The sequence below is a fragment of the Molothrus ater genome, assembly GCF_012460135.2.
Source record: "Molothrus ater isolate BHLD 08-10-18 breed brown headed cowbird chromosome Z unlocalized genomic scaffold, BPBGC_Mater_1.1 matZ_random_MA35, whole genome shotgun sequence".
NCBI classification, from domain to species: Eukaryota; Metazoa; Chordata; class Aves; order Passeriformes; family Icteridae; genus Molothrus; species Molothrus ater.
The window spans coordinates 43,594-62,453 of NW_023416471.2; the positions used below are offsets into that span (position 1 = coordinate 43,594).

The 18,860-nt window shown below is 37.8% G+C and overlaps 1 protein-coding gene across 2 annotated transcripts; it reads left to right on the plus strand.

Moving 5' to 3' along the window:
* The first annotated feature begins 6,048 nt into the window (after window positions 1-6,048).
* Window positions 6,049-15,230, plus strand: FAM174A (family with sequence similarity 174 member A). 2 transcript variants are annotated; one of them, XR_004982090.1, is made up of 4 exons: window positions 6,049-6,395; window positions 11,057-11,191; window positions 11,296-11,408; window positions 14,666-15,230. XR_004982090.1 is itself a non-coding variant. In XM_036403556.1 (3 exons), the coding sequence occupies exons 1-3, from the start codon at window positions 6,085-6,087 to the stop codon at window positions 14,685-14,687; spliced, it is 468 nt and encodes a 155-aa protein (XP_036259449.1). In that variant the 5' UTR covers window positions 6,049-6,084; the 3' UTR covers window positions 14,688-15,230. The 2 variants fall into 2 exon arrangements, 1 of the variants encoding a protein (XP_036259449.1); XM_036403556.1 differs by lacking the exon at window positions 11,296-11,408.
* Window positions 15,231-18,860: the final 3,630 nt, after the last annotated feature.

Consider the following 18,860-nt stretch of genomic DNA (forward strand, 5'->3'; position numbering starts at 1 on the left):
TTGATATGTAATTTTGTATAGTATTAGTGTAATATAGTATAGCTTAATAAAGCATTTGTTCAGCCTTTCTGAACCATGGAGTCAAAGCACATTATTCCCTGGCTGGGGATCGCCTGTTTCTACAATAGATAACTGATAAATATGTAAACAATATGTGTAACAAAAAGCCTTACTTGCCTGTCTTTGATTACACAAGACTAGAAGAAAATGTTCCTTGTGTCCAGCAAGTTGTCTTAAAGAATGCATGCTTTCTAATACTTAAAACTGTGTTAGAAAGTTTCTCTCCAGATGTGTTCAGTACCAATATAAAATTATTCCTTCTTTGAAACCAATTAAAGTAGCTTGTCTGCCTTCAGCAACTAGTTGTTATAATAAAAGCAGACTCTATCTGGCAGCTCAATTTTACAAAAGCACAATAAAAAGAGAAACATTTATTGTTGATTCTTATTGTTCCCCTCCTTAAAATAAGAAAGCAGGGAATGCAAAAAAAAGTGCACTGCTTTTACTAGCAAGTTTCACCCCAAAATTCTATTCCAAAAGGAACACAAATTTATGCGTTAATAAATCTATGTTTATTATTTAAAATCTATGTTTATTATTTAAATATCTTAAAATAATAAATCTGAAATCTATGTTTATTATTTATTATCTTAAATCTATGTTTAGTATTTAAAATAAAAAGCATAAAGTTTTGGAGTTTTTTTTCAGTAGCATTTTTTTGCCCTCTCTCTTAAATTATTTCATGTTCTTGGGGCACAGGTAATTGATCCTGGCACTGTCAGAGCCCTTTGGTACCACAAGACCAAAAGATAATAGACAAACATGAAAAAATAATGTGAAATATTATGGGATTTCTTAGTGCCTTCAAGGCATTTTGGCAAAAACTTACACAGAAATATAATAAATTATTTTAATTATGATAAGCATTTAGTGTAGGAATACCATGACAATGACAGAATAGAATAGAATAGAATAGAATAGAATAGAATAGAATAGAATAGAATAGAATAGAATAGAATAGAATATAGTCCCTGGCTCTGTAACTGCACAGGTATAGGATGTGCCATTCCATATCTCCTCTGGGGCACATCTATGTGCAGCATCAGAATTCCATTCAAAACCTGGTTTTAGGCAGTATTTTTCAGCTTTCAAAGTATTCCTTATGTTCACATTGTAGATATCACTTTCATGTTCAAGAAATCATACTGTCTTTTTCACAAAGTTTTCTTTAAATAAAATAGCTCAATTCGTTTTGTGCAGAGCTAATGAAGACATTTCAAATAACAATTATGTAGACCTAAATAGCTTAGGCTATTTTTTTAAAGGCACCTGTCTAAGAAGGCACTCAGCTGCATTCTCAAAAGCAGTCAAGTACCAATCAAGCATAAATATAAAATGAATCACTTTTTCTTAGAAAAGTTTACAAAGTACATTTGTAAATTTTTTGCAGAGCATATTGTGCAGTTTTGCAACAGTCTACAGCTAGTTTGCATATCATCAGGGGAAGAGTCATTAAACAGAAAATGATTTAACTGAGGTTTTTTAAATGATTACTCAAAAAGATTTCTGATCTCTGCAAGGGTAAGTATAGATATGTGAAAAATGCATATCATATGACTGGCTCTTCGCAAATATTAAAAGGAAATGTGCTGTGTTGTATTAATTTGTAGTACTCTATTAATCCTTTTAAAGTAGTGCGGTAAATATAGTTTTAGGCTGTAACCTAATATTAAAATAGAAACTATGTGATACTTTTTGTAACTAGCTCAAGGAATGGATAAGATAATAAAAAAATTCTTCACACAGAGATAACAGCAACAAGACCCTAAAATCCCAAAGAGAAGAATTATTGCCTCCTTATCAGGAAGAACCAGACTCCTTCCACCTCCTTCCTGACTGTGAGGAGCCAAACAATGATTTACAAGAGGAAGGGGGAAGAAGTTGAAAATAAACAGAAAAATCCCTAGTTCAAAAGGAATGTTTGCTTCATGTATGAGATATATGAATCTACAACAGGCTGTGCTTTTTAACCCTTTGTTAGCAGGTATGCTTTTTGGAGGCTTAATGCCCAGGAAGTATCCAGACATCCTTAATTCTTTGCTTTTTTATTGTCCTTTATTGTCCTAACTCTGTCCATTGAGTTTGCTCATATCGCTCTAATTGTTATTACTATTTTTATAACCATTTTATTACTATTAAACTTTTAAAATTTTAAAACAAGTGATCGGCGTTTTTCACAAGATACATTTGGACAAAGACGTTCTCAGATAGCATAAATAATAGAGACTAGAACATGATTTAGAGACCTAAAGAACTGGATCGTTTCAGGGTTTAAGGGCATAATATGGCTTACAGGGGCAGCAGGCAGCATGGTCCTTGATAACCTCCTATCAGAGCAGAAAAGTGTGCTCATCTCTTATGTCTTCATTTCTCAAAATCACTGGAAAGTCATTCCACAAGGACTTCATAAAGGATGAAAACAAACAACTTGCGATTGAGAGTGGTGTTAGCAAACACCAAGGTTGTGGGTTTGATGCTCATACGGACCTTTCATTTAAGAACTGTACCTAATGATCCTTGTAGGCTCTTTCCAACACAGAATTTTCTATGATATAGACAGAATTATAGTGGTGAGAGAAAAGGAAATAAATGTGTTGCTCTTTGGTGCTACAAGAATCAGGAACCATAAAATGACATTTTAGTTCAACTAGCTAAACAAGAAAAGTGGAAAATATACAGAGCTAAGTGTCTTCCCCAAAGTACTGTTTCATTTTCTGATGAGAAGACCTCAGACATCCTTGACACTCAAATAATTGTGTAAAGTAATTTATGTGCTCTTCCAATTAATCTGGAAGGTCTGTTTGATGGAAGTAAAAAAAAAAAGAAGGCTCTTTTTACTTTTCTCAAAGGTGAAACTCAAGTAAGTTCCATTATTTTTAATGGGCAATGTAACTGTCTCAGGGTCTTTCACTGGCACTCAAATTCTTCCGTTTAGGTATAAGACAAAAAAGTTTCATATTCCTTTTGTAAGTGAAAAAGGTTCTACATTTTAACTCAGAATGGGGAACTATAACCCAAAGACACATGCTGTACACCATAATGATCAGAGAACATCACAATTTTTAAAAATTCTGTTTCCTGACTTTGTCTCTAACCAATAAGTTAGACAATTACTAATAGTCAGGTGTTGTGGTTTGTTCAGTTGGTATGTTCTGTTCCCCCCCACTTTTCTTTTGTAATGGTTCTGCCCAAGATCTCCTCCCCTCTCCAGTTATGTGTCAATTACCCAGCTCCTCCCTTGTTTCCCCGGTTACCATTGTATACCCTTCGAACCCCACCCCCAGCTGCCTGTCAGTCACCCAGCATTCCTGCCTCTTTCTCTAGAACCTTCTTACTAGGGTGTCGGGTGATTGGCCAAGGGGCTGGGGTCCCTCCCTTGGTCCACCGTTGTTGATTCTCCCTTTAAGTCAATCTTTTGTGTATCACTCCTCCCTGGATTCCCATTTGCTCCCAAGTTGTTACCACCCCTACCTCCCACTCCCTTTATAACATGATGTAATCGCGCCCCTGGTGCTCTTCTGTTCTTGGCTGCCTTGGGATCCTAATAAACGTGAACCTGCCACCAACTGGAGAGTCCCCTCTTCCTTTCCATGGATCGGAGTTCCTGCACGGCCACGTCCTCTTTGAAGGCAGCACTGTCACCATAGTGTGGAGCACTGACCTTAGGCGCTGTGCCCGACACACGAGTTTTGAGAGTGCCCCCTTGGCTGCAAGCGGTGCTGGCCAGCTTGCCGGGACGTTCACCATCGACCAACCAGCTTCAGTCGGGAATTCTAAAAATATCTAAAAATGATTGCTTATTTCTACACATAGCTTTGAAGTTAAGTCACACTTCATGAAAAAATTCTCTTATAGCTCTCTTGAAGCAATTTTTGCATTCAATTTTTTTGGATAGAAGGGTTTTGTATTTATACCTGACTTGAATACTGAACAGATCTATGCATTTCAATTATTAAATAACCCCCAACCCTCCCCCACACTAAAGAAACAAACAAATATTCAAGGACTTCATTAATTCTTTTTGTTTCAAAATAAAGAACATATATTGCTCTACTTTTTTAGTTTCTATCTGAAAACTCAAAGGCTATCTTAATCTGATTATTAAGAGCACTAGCTTCTGATTTGGGAAAAAAAAAAACCTTCAAAAAACAACTTTCCCCACACAGCACTAAAACCCTTGGTTTTAAGGAAGGTAGTTTTGCCAAGAGGGCATTTTAAAACACTAATATTGCCCTGCCATAATTTTTACTGACCAAGGCAATCCTCTTTTCTTTTCCCCTAATGCTTTGCATCTGACATGCAGTTTACAACACTGTATGTCATTGTATCATCCTAAGTGAGCAAACTCCAGCACTGTTAGACTTTACACAGTCCATGCATCAAGGACATTTCTATAGGACAATTTAACATCAGTGACTGTCTTTCTAAGAAGAATATTTCTTTTGAATGTAACACTTTCCTCTGTTGTATGTCCCTCTGCTGCAAATAAGTTGCTTGGACTTGTCAAGAGAAAATATATCTCATGGTAATTAATAGGATAGAAGCAGGGTGATATATATGGGCAGTGGGAGGACCTGAATCTGTCAAGCTCTGTTGAAGTCATAAACCTTGTAAAAAGCTGTCACAGAAGCTTATTCACATGTTCCATCCCTACAGCACCTTCAGCAAAATCTGTTGTTCATATAAACTGAAACATTATTCCCATTAAAGGCCTGCCATTTTTCAAGGGGGAGACACGTGATAGTTTAATGTCTCACATGCTACTTAAATCAGTTTTACAGTTTCCAAATTCACACTAATTGTGTGACACAAGACCTTGAATCTGTTTTCTCAGTTAATGCAACGTTAAACTTGTTAATTTGTTAGTAAGTTAACTAATCACTATTTTCACAGTATCTATATGTCATTTTATATGACCCAATATAATTGATACACTGTTAAGTTTAAGGCCACTGGGATAATGACTCTGCTTCTGAACAAAATCTGGTTGTTGCCCGTTACTTCAACTGCAGATATATATCTGCACAAGGCTTCTTTGCTACTCTGGCACTTTATACATTCCCTTCCACAGAGTGACAAATGTCAAAGAGCTGACCACCAATATGGAGTTCTCATTCTGTAGGCACACTATACCCCTGAAATCTTTGCGGAAGTATACAGTAACAAACCAACCAACCAACCAACCAACCAAACCAATAAAATAATCTTATAATGCATTCTAGCAGCTAAAGGATTCTATTCTATTGGGACAGCGTTTAGTTGAGGAACAATGAGACACAAGAGGAATAAAATTCATGGAGAGTTACTCTGTAGCATTACCCTAAGTCAGGGTCTTGTCATCCATGTTCATTGGCTTTGTAATACAGACTGCTCCATCACCTTCAGTTGTGGTCCGTCTAAACCTTTCCTGATCTTTCCACCACTGAACCACAGCTGAAGCAAAAATTAGAGTTTTCAGGACACTTTCCAAACCACTCTTTTGCTTGATTGTTGAGGAATGTGTCTGCTGCAGGTAGCTCGGTAGCATCGGAGGACCAGGTCCTGCACCATCAACAAACAAGACATCTGAGACTGCTGTGGGAAATCCAGTCTGATTGCGTGAGTGGGGTATGTTGGGAGATAAGCGAGGACACATCGGGTCACTGGAGCCGCCCATCTGAAGGCGGCATTGGGAAGTGGCTGCCAGTGAGTCTCATAAATGGTCACACTGGGAAGTTTCTTTAACATTTCTGCTTTCACTAAAGTCAGTTATAAAATTTCGGTTCTTTTGTACATAGAATCAGGCTAAAACAGAGGACTGGTTAAAAAAAAAAAAACTATCCCGCCTTAAATTTGTTACATTCGAAGTAGCCCCTCACTCGCGCCCAAGCGCTACTGACTATCCAGAGAAAAACGGGGGAGGCCCACGAAAGAAATGTGGCGACACGGAGAGGGAGTGGAGAAGCTTCCGCTTCCGGCGGCCTCTCTGACGGCGGCGGGGCCCAGCCGCACTGCGCGGCCGTACTAGGCGGGAGGCAGGGGGAGATGCGGTCGCCGGCGCTGCCGCGGCTCTTGGTGGGGCCGCTGCTGGTGTTGCTGGTGCTGCTGGAGGCCGCCCGCTGCGCGGAGGCTGCGGCCCCTCGCCCTCGGGACGCCGCCACCGCTTCCCCACGCCCAACGGAGGCCGGCGGCGGGGCCTCCACGCGGAGCAGCAGCAACAGTAGTAGCAGCAGCAGCCGCCTGACCGAGGTGTCGGCGCCGCCCGAGCAGGGCCAGCCCATGACCCAGCGCGCCCTGTCTGTGCTGGTTCTGGCCAGCGCCGCCCTCATCGTCTACTTCGTGATCTGGACCGTGCGGTGAGGGCGGTGAGCGGGCGTGTGGGTGCGGGGGCCGCCGTTACGCGGCCGGGCCTGCGGAGCGTGTCGGCCCCGCGCCTCCTGAGGTGCCGGTCAGTAGCGCCCGACTGCACTGGGAAGCTCCCGGTACCGCCTCCCCGGTGTGGGCGGGGAGCAGCTCGGTCTGCTCCGGCCACGTCACCGAGAATCGCGCATCATTGTTGGACCTTTCCCGTCTCCGTCCTGTGCCCTCCGGGTGGACTTGTCACTGCTGGCATCCATCAGCCCACATGAATTTATTTTGTTTGTTCTTAGAGTGATTTTTGACCAGTTTGCAAACTTCTGTATCGCTAAACTACCAAAGTTGTCCTCCCCTACTTTGTCAGTAAACATTTTTCTTCTAGGCTTTCTTTCACAGTTAAATTAACCTATTTTGTGTCTTTTAAAGAAAGCTTATGAATCTTGCTACCACTTAGCTGCCTTTCCATTTCTCATGGAAAATACTCTCCACGTAGCTTGATGTGATTTGCACAGTGTTTGTCCCTGTATTTTTTTTGTCCTGGTAGTTTAACTTCTCTCTCTCATGCTTTAATAACTTGAATTCTTCAGAGCAATGCCCAAATGTATGATTATGCATAAAGCACCTCAGTTATGGAGCAAGTTCTCCATGTACTTTTCATTACATTTAGATATAGCCATTGTGTCTAATATCTGCATCATTTAGTTTAGAAAGGCAGTTGAAGGACTGTTTTGTGTATGTCATGTACTAAGATATGCAGTCCAAGTAAACTAGGATATTTTGATTGTTCCATGCATCTTGCAAATCACTCTTGAAAAGCCTTGAGGGCACTTACCGGTGTTAGTGTGTCTTGTAACACCAGCCTGTTGGATTTGGAGATGTGAGTAGTACTATGGAAAGGCCAAATATATAAATACATAAAAGTCTGTCATTGCAGGAGCTGGAGAGGAAAATGATCATCTATTGCCATTATTTTCTGGATAAGTGGTAGTTACTTGATATTCTGGTTTTGACAGTAGGATGCTGTTCTGCATTTGCAACTGGAGTGCTGCCTTCTAGGGTACTACTGTAAACTGGAAGCTTTACTTTATTAACATTATTCTGTAATTCTGTGGCATCTTGCTTCTGAACTTTGGAATAGGTAAAGTGTATGTTTTTGAATTTGAACTTGTAGCTGAAATGTTCTTGCAGTGGTTGTATAAGAAATACAAGGATTAAGTGCAAATGACCCATTTTTTTGGATAGGTTTCCTTGGCATGAAGACAGATCTTGTTGTAAGACATAAAAACTTTTTGCAAACTTTCTATCAAGCTGCCAGCCCAGTGGATGAAGGGAAGAAAGTGAGTGTAGCGTTTCTGGATTCTAGTAAGGCTTTTGGTGCTGTTCTTCACAGTATCCTTCTGGACAAGCTCTGCAGCTGTGGGGTGAGTAAATTTGTGGTGCACTGGTAGAAGAGACAGTTGAATGACAGGGCTCATAGGGTTGTAGTGAGGAGGAGTGCATCAGGCTGGTGCCCAGTTACCAGTGTAGCTCCTCAGGGCTCAGTTCTAGGGCGAGCTTTGCTCAGTGCTCTTATCTGGAGACAGGAGTTGAATTGGCCATTAGCAACTTTGCGGATGACACCAAACTGGGAGGTGCAGTAGGCTCTTGCAAGGTGGGAGAGGCCTTGCATAGGGATCTAGATAGATTGGCGCATTGGGCAATCACCAGTGGCAGGACGTATAAAAAGAACAAACACAGGACACTAGTTTTATGTGGGAGAGAAGCAGCTGCAGAGCAGCCATGCATAGAGGGATCTCAGGGTGCTGGTTGACAGCAAGCTCAGTATGAGCCAACATGTGCCCTGGCAGCCAAGAGGACAACTTCACCCTTAGGTGGTTCTCAGAAAGCACAGCCAAACAATCAAGAGAGGAGATTGTCCAACTTTATTCAACATTGTCATGGCCGCCTTGTGAGTAACAGTGTGCAGTAAGAAGCACACTAAAGCACATGAATACAACCAGACTGGGGAACCAAGCTGATTGAAGAGTTGGAAGGCCTGTCCTGTTGAGGAGCGGCTGAGAATTGAGTTGGTCTACTTTGGAGTAGAAAAGGCCTGAGGGGTAACCTCATTGCTCCCTGAGGTTCCATTGGTCCCTGAGGAAGGAGATGCTTATCCTTTCTTGCTGAGATCCAGCTATAGGATGCATGGGAATGATTCATAGTTGGACCAAGAGAGGTATAAATTGGACGTTAGGAAGCATTTTTTTTACTGGCAGGGTGGTCAGTGACCGGAACAAGCTTCTTAGAAAGGGGATGGATCAGTGTTTAAGATGCATTTGGACAATACCCATGGTATCATGCTTTAAATTTTGGGTTGATCAGGCAGTTGACTTGATAGTAATTGTAGGTCCCTTCCAACTGAACAGATGACAGTCACAGAGTAGAAGGTCTTTTGTTAACACTCAGGACATTGCTTTAGAGTCATGGCTGTGAGCATACATGCATGTTGCATAAGCATCTCCAGTATTCCTGTTGCTGTAGTTTTTAAACTACTTCTTAGATAGAGAAGGGTTTGAGTCTCAAGTAATTAGTGTATCTCTTTTCAACAGGATTTGCTTGAATCTAAAATCTGTGCCAGCTTTGTGATAAGTTTTATTTGCATTTTCTGCAAATAAAATGTTTCTAGACATTTGCTACGATTGTCTTAGGTCACTCTAAAATCACAGTAGCTACTCACTTTCCATTTTAACCCATTAAGGGAAAAAAGTAAAATGTAAAGTGAGATCGACAGAAATACTGACTGAGTAGCATGTACTACCTCTTCCTAATTTCTTTTTTTGTGTGTGTGTTTAAAATAGTTTCTTATCTGCTAGGATATCCACAATGCTTGTCCTAGTTCCAATTGCTTAACTTCTACTTTAGTGAAAACCAAAAGGCACAATATATAAGGAACAACTCTATTTTTCATCATACTGTCATCTCAAAAGTTTTAGAATTTTATTCTACTTGGTGCTTTGTAGTGTACAACTTCTTTCTATGTTGAGGAATAAAGAACAGATGAAATAAATGAAGAACATGGAAGGGACTTTGTCTCGAACTGAAAGGTGAAATTTTTGGTTTTGGTAGTAGTCAACTTTAAATGAAAAAGCTGGGTATTTTGTTCTGGTCTAAAGCAGTTAAATGCCTGGGATAACGGTTGCTGCATTTTCATGTCAATTGAGAGTGGAGGAAATGGCTATGTTGATTATTTCTTATAACATTAGAAATTTGGGAACTTTGAAGAATGGTATGTACTTTATCTCTTTCCCATTCTTACAAGGTTACAATTACTTCTCAGTTCCAAAAGGAGATATATTTTATACTTTGGAGTATAGTGAAAAGACTGAATGCTGTTGTGTGTTCTTTCAAGGTAGGTGTTTAAACAAATTGTGTAAGTACACTGGAGTTTCAGGACAGGATTGGAAGCTGAGAATCTCAGTATTGTATTTGATATCTCTTACAAGATAGGTAAAATGGTGCCTAAATGTGGGACAGAGAAGTCACTATGCACAGTATACAATAATATAATGTATTATATGTAGTATTACAACAATACTATAATATTGTAATATATTAGTAATTTTTTTATATTTGCTTAGAAATACTCTATGTTGAAGTTCCTGAATGTTGTAAACATGTTTGGTAGGCACCTAGCTTGGGGTTGCAGATTCTGGATTTTCTAAATGTTACCTGTTACCACCTTTGTATTTAGCACTAAGTCCCTAGACACAAATTATTTCCCTTTTTTTTAGTCCTATAGCTTTCATGTAGTTGTTAGCCAGTTACTGAAAAGGACTCTGTCAGCATTCTGTAAACAGATGTCTTTGCACAGTGTTTGGTGAGTGGCTACTGGTCTGAGTTCCAGAACTTGAGCAAGGCTTGTTCCATGAGTTAAAGAGTAGTTCTTGAAAGTCAAATGGTATGGTTCATTGTGTGGCTGATGCACATGGGACCCAGGCCCATGCAGCAAAACTGTGGAGAGTGAGAAAAGCAGATGCACAGAGTCTGCTTGTCTATGATAAGCACTGTGCCTTAATCCTGAAACATGAGTTACTGCCTCGTCCTTCCATACTTTGTGAAGCAGACAAGACATTGACTCTACAAGATCTGTCTTATTTAAAGTGTAATTATAGACAATTTTTAAAACTTGATATCTATAAAAAACTTCACAAATTATAATAAAAATTTCTAGTGTCAGCCATTACTTGTGTTACAAGTTATAGCTTTGCTGTATAGCTGTGTTTGGTTTCTACCTGATTTTATCTGCTATTATTTACAGGTGTGTAAGACACATAGAGAATATGTAGCAAGGCATTTTTTTTCTTAGTAGAAGTATGTTTGAAGTATGCTTTTGCATATTTTTTTATGTGGCTCTTATATTTAGATGCTAAGTGCCATTTTATATTCACTACATTAATCCTGTACAAAACTACAGATGACACTCTTAGTGGACTTAATAATTTCATGTAAACTGTTGACACTTAAAATTGTCTGACCTCTGAATTTCATAGAGCTAAGAGTCTACGCTTATCATAGGTTTTAGAAAACTTACACTAATTATCAATATAACAGTATTTTACATTATTGGATCAGAAAGTAGCAAAAGATTTACATTACTTGAATGTTCTAAAATACTTTTCAGGCTCAGAAGGCAAAATAGAAAAACCCGAAGATACGGAGTTTTGGATATGAACATAGAAAACATGGAGCTGACCCCATTAGAACAAGATGATGATGATGATGATACAACAATATTCGATGCCAGCCATCCTCGAAGGTTTGTATTTAGAACCTGAATGTACTTCTAGCCGTAGAAGTGAAGGTATGTGGGTGATGAGCAGTTTCTCTGAGAAAGCTCACTACTGTGTTTCATATGCATAGTTGGAGAAGGGATGTCAAGATGACTTGAATTTTAAATGGGCAAGAATTTAGTGGGCAAGAAGATAAACACCATTTGTCTTCAACATGTGAGTTCCAGAGAAATGAAGAGGAAGGTAGGATATTTTTGTTACAAATAGTGTCATTGAAGTTAATGTTAAGTCAACAACTAGCTTTTATCTTTCTCTTTTCTTTTTTTTTTCCCTAATTTAAATGCTCCTCAGTTTTTCCTGTGTATTTTCACCTATGAGTTGTGCTTCAAGCAGCTTTGCTTCATTATGCTTTCTTATGGCTAAAGTAGTCAGCAGTTAGTTGATGATGATCCTGCACCAGATTTTACATTTGGTACTGCTGCACTGAAAGATTCATATTCTTAAGCTATTCTCGGAAACTTTGTAGATACAGGAAAATTTTGTTGCATTTTGTTTGAACTTCCAAACCCAAATTTTTTTTGAACATTCATTCTGTTTCCTTAGTGTCCTTAAACATGATAAATTAAAATTTAAATTTATGCAATTTATACTTAAATTTTTCCCTTATTGAGTAATGCCATCACATTATATGTGTGAAGATGCAGTAAAAATAATTGATGGGATTGTCATAGTTCATAGTAAGGGCTACTTGACTATTGTCAAGTATCAGAAGAGATCAGGTGAGTTCTTCCAGTCACAGCAAGTAATTGATTCACACTGCTTAATGTGGAATCGGATTCAAATCTCAGGCAAGTTTGATAAATGCAATACATGATGTCTCGAATTAAAAGTATTGGAGTAGTAAGTCAGGTGTTCTACAGTTTATCAGGAGGAAATTTGCATGCAGTTCTTGCACTTGAAGAGAAATGTTCAGTCTTCTTTAACTTTGTCGCCTTAATGGGAATCTTTCTGATTTAATTTTTTTCATAAGTCGAAGCCTCTCCTGTTTTTTTCTCTCCCATACAATAGATTAAAATAGCTAGAGTATCTAGTGATTTTAATGCTAGTACTTAGCATTCCTCTGCATTTTAGAATTATGTGACATTAACCATTACCCTTTGTTACTAGTCTTGTTCCAGTACATATATATATATATATATGTATACACACACACATATGTAAAATATAATAGGTAATTGTCACATTATATCCAAGAATTCCCTCAATGTCTTCCTTAAATCTTTTAGCTTCTGTTGTAATTCAGCATACTTGTTAACGTTAAGGTATTTGATGACAAGTTAAGGTGATACTCTTTATAAATGCTTATTTACAAGAGTATCAACTATATTTTTTAGCAGGAAGTAAAATGATAATCTAGGTAGTCATCATTAACAAACAGTATTACACAATTATAACTTTCAGAGGGCCTATTTCTGATTTTTCTGCCTTCCTGTTTCCCTAAACACTTCATTTTGAAGGAGAAGAAAAATTTGTTGAAGTACTTCATAGTAAAAATATCTAAACTGTTGTTTCAATAGTGCTCTGAAAGTTTGTGCCTAAATTATTGCAGTTCTTGTTTTGATACTGGGAACTCAGGAAAACAAGAACTTCAGTTAGATTTAGTGAAGATGGTGAATTTTCTCTTTTTTTTTATATTGATATCTTCCTGTGTTCTCTTTTATGGGGAGAAGCTCGAAATTTTAAGAGCTACTTTTTCTTTGAAATAGTGTTCATGGGTAGGATGAAAGCAGTGCTGAACAATGTGAATTTACTCCACAAATCTCTGTAGAGCAGCTTGATAAAATGGTGTCCAAACTTTGCAAAGATACATCCATCATTGCTGGGAGGATAGTTTGAAAACTAGAGTACTTGAATTATTTTATTTTTTTAATCTTGATTGGGAAAGGACCTTATAAAGTTAATTTATTACACCCTTGTTTCAACTTGTTTGCATCTGAACTGAAGCTTAGTAATCAGTCGTCACATTACTGCTTAAGCACAATGGCCAAAGGGAATACAAAATGCCTAAGTAAGCAAAGACAACTTGATGCTGAGGACAACATCATGAAAATGATACTCACATATTCTTGGGAGATGTCATTACACTTTGTTCTGACATTTATAGTAATACAGAGGTATGGTTGATTGGGTTTTTTTAAGGTAGCTTAAATATATATAGTCAGGCCTGGAACCTGGGAACAAGGAAGAGAGGCTTTTAGTAAACAAAACTTTTTTGAGTTTAGTGCTTTGTTAAGTAAAGAACAGTTGCAGTTTTACTTTACATAGACTCAACAGTTGAGCTGATTTAGTGCTTAAGTTTATTTCCCTTGCAACTTATAACGGAAGGCACCAAAAAACAAAGCAGTTACAGGAAATTCTTATCTCCATGTTAATTTATATTTGTTAGTGACATCAAAGTAGTCAAGTTTTGGTGTTTATATATAAAAGTATTGTTTTATATATAAAAGATGTCTTTTTTCCTAATTTCTTTGTGACCTGTTAAAAGACTGTACTGGCACCCAGTCTGCTTTCATTTTTCTTGCTTGAAAATATTAAGCTTTTTTTAAGGTAATACTCTACAAAATAGTATGCCTATATTAGAAGTCCCTGTAGGCTTATTTTGGGTTAGCTGTTAACGTTAGACCCTTTGCAGGACTAGGTAGAGAAACTGGCTTCTCTCCTAAAATCACCATGGTAATGTTAGTATACTCGTGTCCAGGTACATTACTGCTTTCAAGGGTTGCTGTTTTCTTTCAGAGCTGTATGAAAAAAGGTCCCCAATGCCCTCAGGTGTAACATAGACACAATTTAAGTGTACTCCCACTATCATCATCATCCATGTTACTAGTCTCTGTGCTGCTGCTGTTTGGGACAGTTTACCAAAACAGTAGGTTTTAGCCAGTTTGCTCAATAGCTTACTATTAAATGCCCTAGTATGAAATTCTAGCCTTTGGTCTCTCGAATACAACTTTACATACGTGCTAATGGAGGAACAGTATACTGTTATCACATCTTTGTTTTTCAAAATTATATCACACTACTAGTTTACAATCCTCATTGAATGACTTCACATAGAACCTACTTGCTCAGTGCTGCAAGGCACAAGAAGAGGAATTTACTCAATTTATTTATAGTATTCCATAACTGAAATGCTACTAAGACTTGCCAGAGTTTCAGTGGGAACTCAGGAGCCTTGAGGGTTCAAAAATATATTCATCATGGTAAATCCCTTTTTATTTTTGTAAATGAGTTTTCTCTCTATTTGGAAAGGTTAAATGAATGCAGGTTTATGGTACTTCGCTTCACAGTAATATGGTAACTATGAGTTTTTCCAGTCAAATTTAATAATAGAATGTCATGTCTCTCTGGGTTCTTTCATAATGTGTCATCTTTAAAAATGTAGGCGAAATTCACCTTGAAACAGGGCATTCAGATTAATGCATCTGTTTCTTCTATTGTAGAGAAGTACGTGCCTTTCAATGAAAGAACTTAATCTTAGAACCAGAGAAGGAGACTGCTTCATGGGAGAAATAAGAAGCAAGAGTGTATGCAAGTGGGGGGGAACTAATTTAATTTGTGTATTTTATGGCGTCCTTAATATCTTGCAATAAGTAATGTATCAATTTGTTGTATCTTTTTGTATATAGAGATTCTCAATATATAGCCTATGGGGAGAGAGTACTAACTGTGATAAGATAAAAACCTATTTAAAATGGAGATTACTTGTAAAACAGGGTATTTTTTGCTTGTTAGAAGTCTTGTATGCCATTAAGCGTGGTATACACTTTTTTTCTACAGTAACCTGGAATGTTAATATTTTCTTCTGATATTAAATTGTAAGTAAATAAAGCCACCGTGGAACTTCTCAGAATTGTTAGAACATGATTTTAATTGAGAAGATGATTTATTGTTTACCAATAAAAAGCCAAACCACTGCGTTCTGTGTTGAGAATTTAAACAAATGAATTAACATGTTTTGTTCATGTAAACTTCAGTGAAAAATAAAATGTGTTTACAGTGCTCCTAGCATTTAGTGTGATGCTCCAACACTATACAATTTAAGGATACTTGGGATATTAATATAATTATGTAAAACATGGTATTGCAACATCTTCTTGCTGTTGAGACTCCTGATTGCAACTGTTGAGTTAATTTTTTGTGAGATCTGTCTTCAACTTGTGTGAACAGATGTGGCTCAGTGACTTTAGGATCTTGCTGTGTGATGTCAGTATTCAGACCTGTAGTGAAGCAGAGATAAGCCTTTGGGAAAATTCTAAATATTCTGTAACTCTAAAATGAAACACTGACATCAGAAGCAGCTGTTACTGAAATGTGGGGTAGTACTTTCATTAATGTAGTCGACATAGAGCAGTTATGTTTAGTTTTTGGCTAGTGCCATAAAAATTAGAACAGTCTTTAAGACCTGGAAGATACACTTTTTTAAATGTGTTGCAGTTTCCACCATAATCTTAATAATGTAGACAAAATGTTCAAATTCTAGTTTAGAATTAATGTGTAATTTTTTGCTAATTCCTTATATATTTCAAGTCATAAGCTTTCTACAGCAGTATTGGTGGGTGTGACAATGTATCCTAAAAGTGCCTGAGTTATGGGTTACAGAGAAAGAGGAATAATTTTTCCTGATTCTTCACCCTCTTGGTATTTGAACAAAATTGGAGTACTTTTCTTTGACGTCATTTCAACAGTGATAGGGTGGGAAGGGAGTCTGCTGTAGATTTGCTTTATTTCTGCCAGCTGATCTGTTATATTGAAACCTTACTGCACTAATAATAGTTCAGATGAGGTCAAATCAGCCTCCCAAGATAATTTTCACCTACAGCTGCCCACATGCCACATACAGCTAGGAAATAGATTGTATTTATAATAAATGTAAGTTTTTATTTTGCTTCCTGATGTACCTAACTTTTTCTGCTTATATGTAAAGATAAAACTGAAATGGAAATACAACACTAATTCTTGGAACTGCTTAGTTGAGGAATTTGGAGACATAGTAAAGAATAACTTGGTTGTAGACTGCAGGTAAGAGAACCGTAAATGATAGAAGGCAAAGTATGCTGTTTCCATATATAGAGGGGAACATCAACGTTAAACTACACATAATTGAAATCTTTCAGAAGTATAGACTGTCTTCCTGACATCCTAGAATTCAAACCTGTAGCATCTTTATAGGCTTTGAGCCACTCTGAAGAGGTGTTATCCTTTATGCACAGATACTGGAACTGTTTAAGCAAGTTAAAATCATTGGAAATGCAATCAATCTTTAAACTCTTCTTTATGTCCAGGTGAACCTTGATGTTTTCCTGCAGAAAAAAATAAAATGGAGCAGATTATTTATGTTTCCAAACAAATTTTCTGATGGAAATATAAAACCAGCCACAAATTTTCTCAAAAATTTTATATAGGCTTCTTTCACCCATGCCTCCAAGATTATGAGGCTCTATTTACAGGAAAACTATCTGTAAAGCAATCATACGACTGGTATTAAGTTTTAGAACAGTTTTGATTTCTGATATGTCCAATACCATGTGGTTGATGGAGCAAGCTTCCTTGGCCTTACTCAGCTTGTATCTAATTTAAGTAGCTGAATTGGTTCTCATTGCATTTGCAGACACTCATTAGAAAATAATAATGGTTTTGTATATGGTGGTCTTAACTGTTGGAAATTGCAGCTGTGAGTTATGTACAGCCGTTGTTGATAGGTGTAACACCATCAGTACCATTTCCAACTACTTCTGAAAAACAGTTCTTAGAGCTGTTCTAACATACTTTCAAAAATTTGGAAAAGAATATGCCACCACAGAGGCCAGTAACTGACCCATACATTAACTGAACTGAAGTTTATTTCAAGCTTTTTTATCACTTAAAAAAATAAAGACAAGTAATTGTGAAATGTGTAACTAAGTAGCTGTGTATGGAAAATTTTATCTCCATTTGAATTAAATATTAATAGGCTAGTAAAAAATGTGAGGTGATCTGCTGATGTAAAACTCCTTGAAGATAGAAGATAGCCCAAGTTTAATGAGAAATAAACTGGGAGAGAGGCTAGATTTCTTTTATAACTTGAATTTCTGAAGACAGAAGATGGAATGTGGAGAAGAATCTTGGAAGATTGAAAAAAGAATAGTGTTTAAAGATACTTTTACAAGTTTTACAGTATTAAGGCTATCACAGCATATCTATTACTGTATGTTAGGGCTTTGTGACTTTTTTCCTTCACTACTGTAATTTGAGGCACAGCTTGTACAAGAATATGTAGTTCCTGATCAAGTCTGAATATATTAGTTCAGTGCATTGATAGGATAATGGAGCAGGCACCCTGTGATACCATGAAGGGGTCCAAGCATGAGAAATCCATGTGACTGAAGAGGCAGAAAACATTTTTATTTTTTGTGTTGACCAGTAAGAGCCAGGAGCAATCTTTTAATATGTAAGCCAGCTGAAAAACTTCAGTCTCAATAGACCCAGTATGAGTGGACTGCTTCATAGTTTCAGAATAGACTTCTGTTTGATACAGGTATCTTGTTTCATGGTACTACTGATGATGGTATTTCAAACTGTTAACTGTTAAACCTCTGCAGAATTGATCCAATGCTCTGGGGTGGTGTCCTCTGACGAGATTTTTGTGTGATTTTTCTCTGTCCATAATTACTCGTCATTTCCAGGTGGCTTGCACACTATTTACTTTCCATCTTGAAACATTCTTATTTTAAGAAATTATAAACCAAGAAGATTTCTTCAAGGTATTATCAGGATGGTTGGATAAGTTTAAGATTTTACTACAAGATACAGAGAAGGTTCTTAAATCATGAAATCTTTTGTGTGTGATTTCCTGCTTTCTTCAGCTGGGAAAGTATGAGCCTATATGTTTCACATAAGCCTTTTCAATGCTTAAGACAGTATGCTTTGTATAAAATGCAATATATAATGTTTTCCTAAGTGTGGACATATGAATCAAATGCACAGTAAGTAAATTTGCTGTTGCAACTAATCTAGGAAGAGCTGTGAGCTCCCTCAAGGGTAGAGAGACCTTACAGATCTGATTAGACTATGGAGCAGGATAATCACCAGATGTATGAAATTTAATAAAGAGCAAAGAGCTGGATTCTCCAAATGAAATGAGATAATAATGCATACAAACTGGGGGACAAGAGGCTGAAGAGCAGCCCTGCAGAAGGATATCTGAGGATTTGAGTTAATGGCAAGTTGAAAAGGAGTCAGCAGTGCCCTGGCAGCCAGTAGCCTTTCCTTGAGGGACTTCAACCCCAGGGAGGAGTGACCCATACTGCAGCAGTTTGGGGAGGGCCAGCTGTGTCCTGGGATGCATCTGGGCAAGGGCAAGGGAGGGGCTTGTCCCACTCTGCTCTGTTTTGAGCACCATAATATGAGAAGGACAAGGAACTGCTGCTTTGTTCATCTTGGAAAAGAGAAGGCAGCGGGCTAGAGGGGCAGCAGAATGGGAGATGCTGATGTCTCTCCTGACCAGTGAAAGGGCAGATGGGATGGGAATGAGGTTGCATCCAGCGCAATTCAGGTTGGACGTTGGTGTAGTCTGAGTTCAAAAGTTATGCCAGTTCCTTTTGATACCTATTTGTATCAATCTAGGTATATGAGCACTTTGTTTATCAATTTTCTTTC

Excerpts from the sequence above, each read along its gene's own strand:
- FAM174A (XM_036403556.1), top strand. The coding sequence starts at position 6,085 with ATGCGGTCGCCGGCGCTGCCGCGGCTCTTGGTGGGGCCGCTGCTGGTG. Across the intron at positions 6,396-11,056 it reads TTCGTGATCTGGACCGTGCG|GCTCAGAAGGCAAAATAGAA; the intron begins GTGAGGGCGGTG and ends AATACTTTTCAG. Across the intron at positions 11,192-14,665 it reads GATGCCAGCCATCCTCGAAG|AGAAGTACGTGCCTTTCAAT; the intron begins GTTTGTATTTAG and ends CTTCTATTGTAG.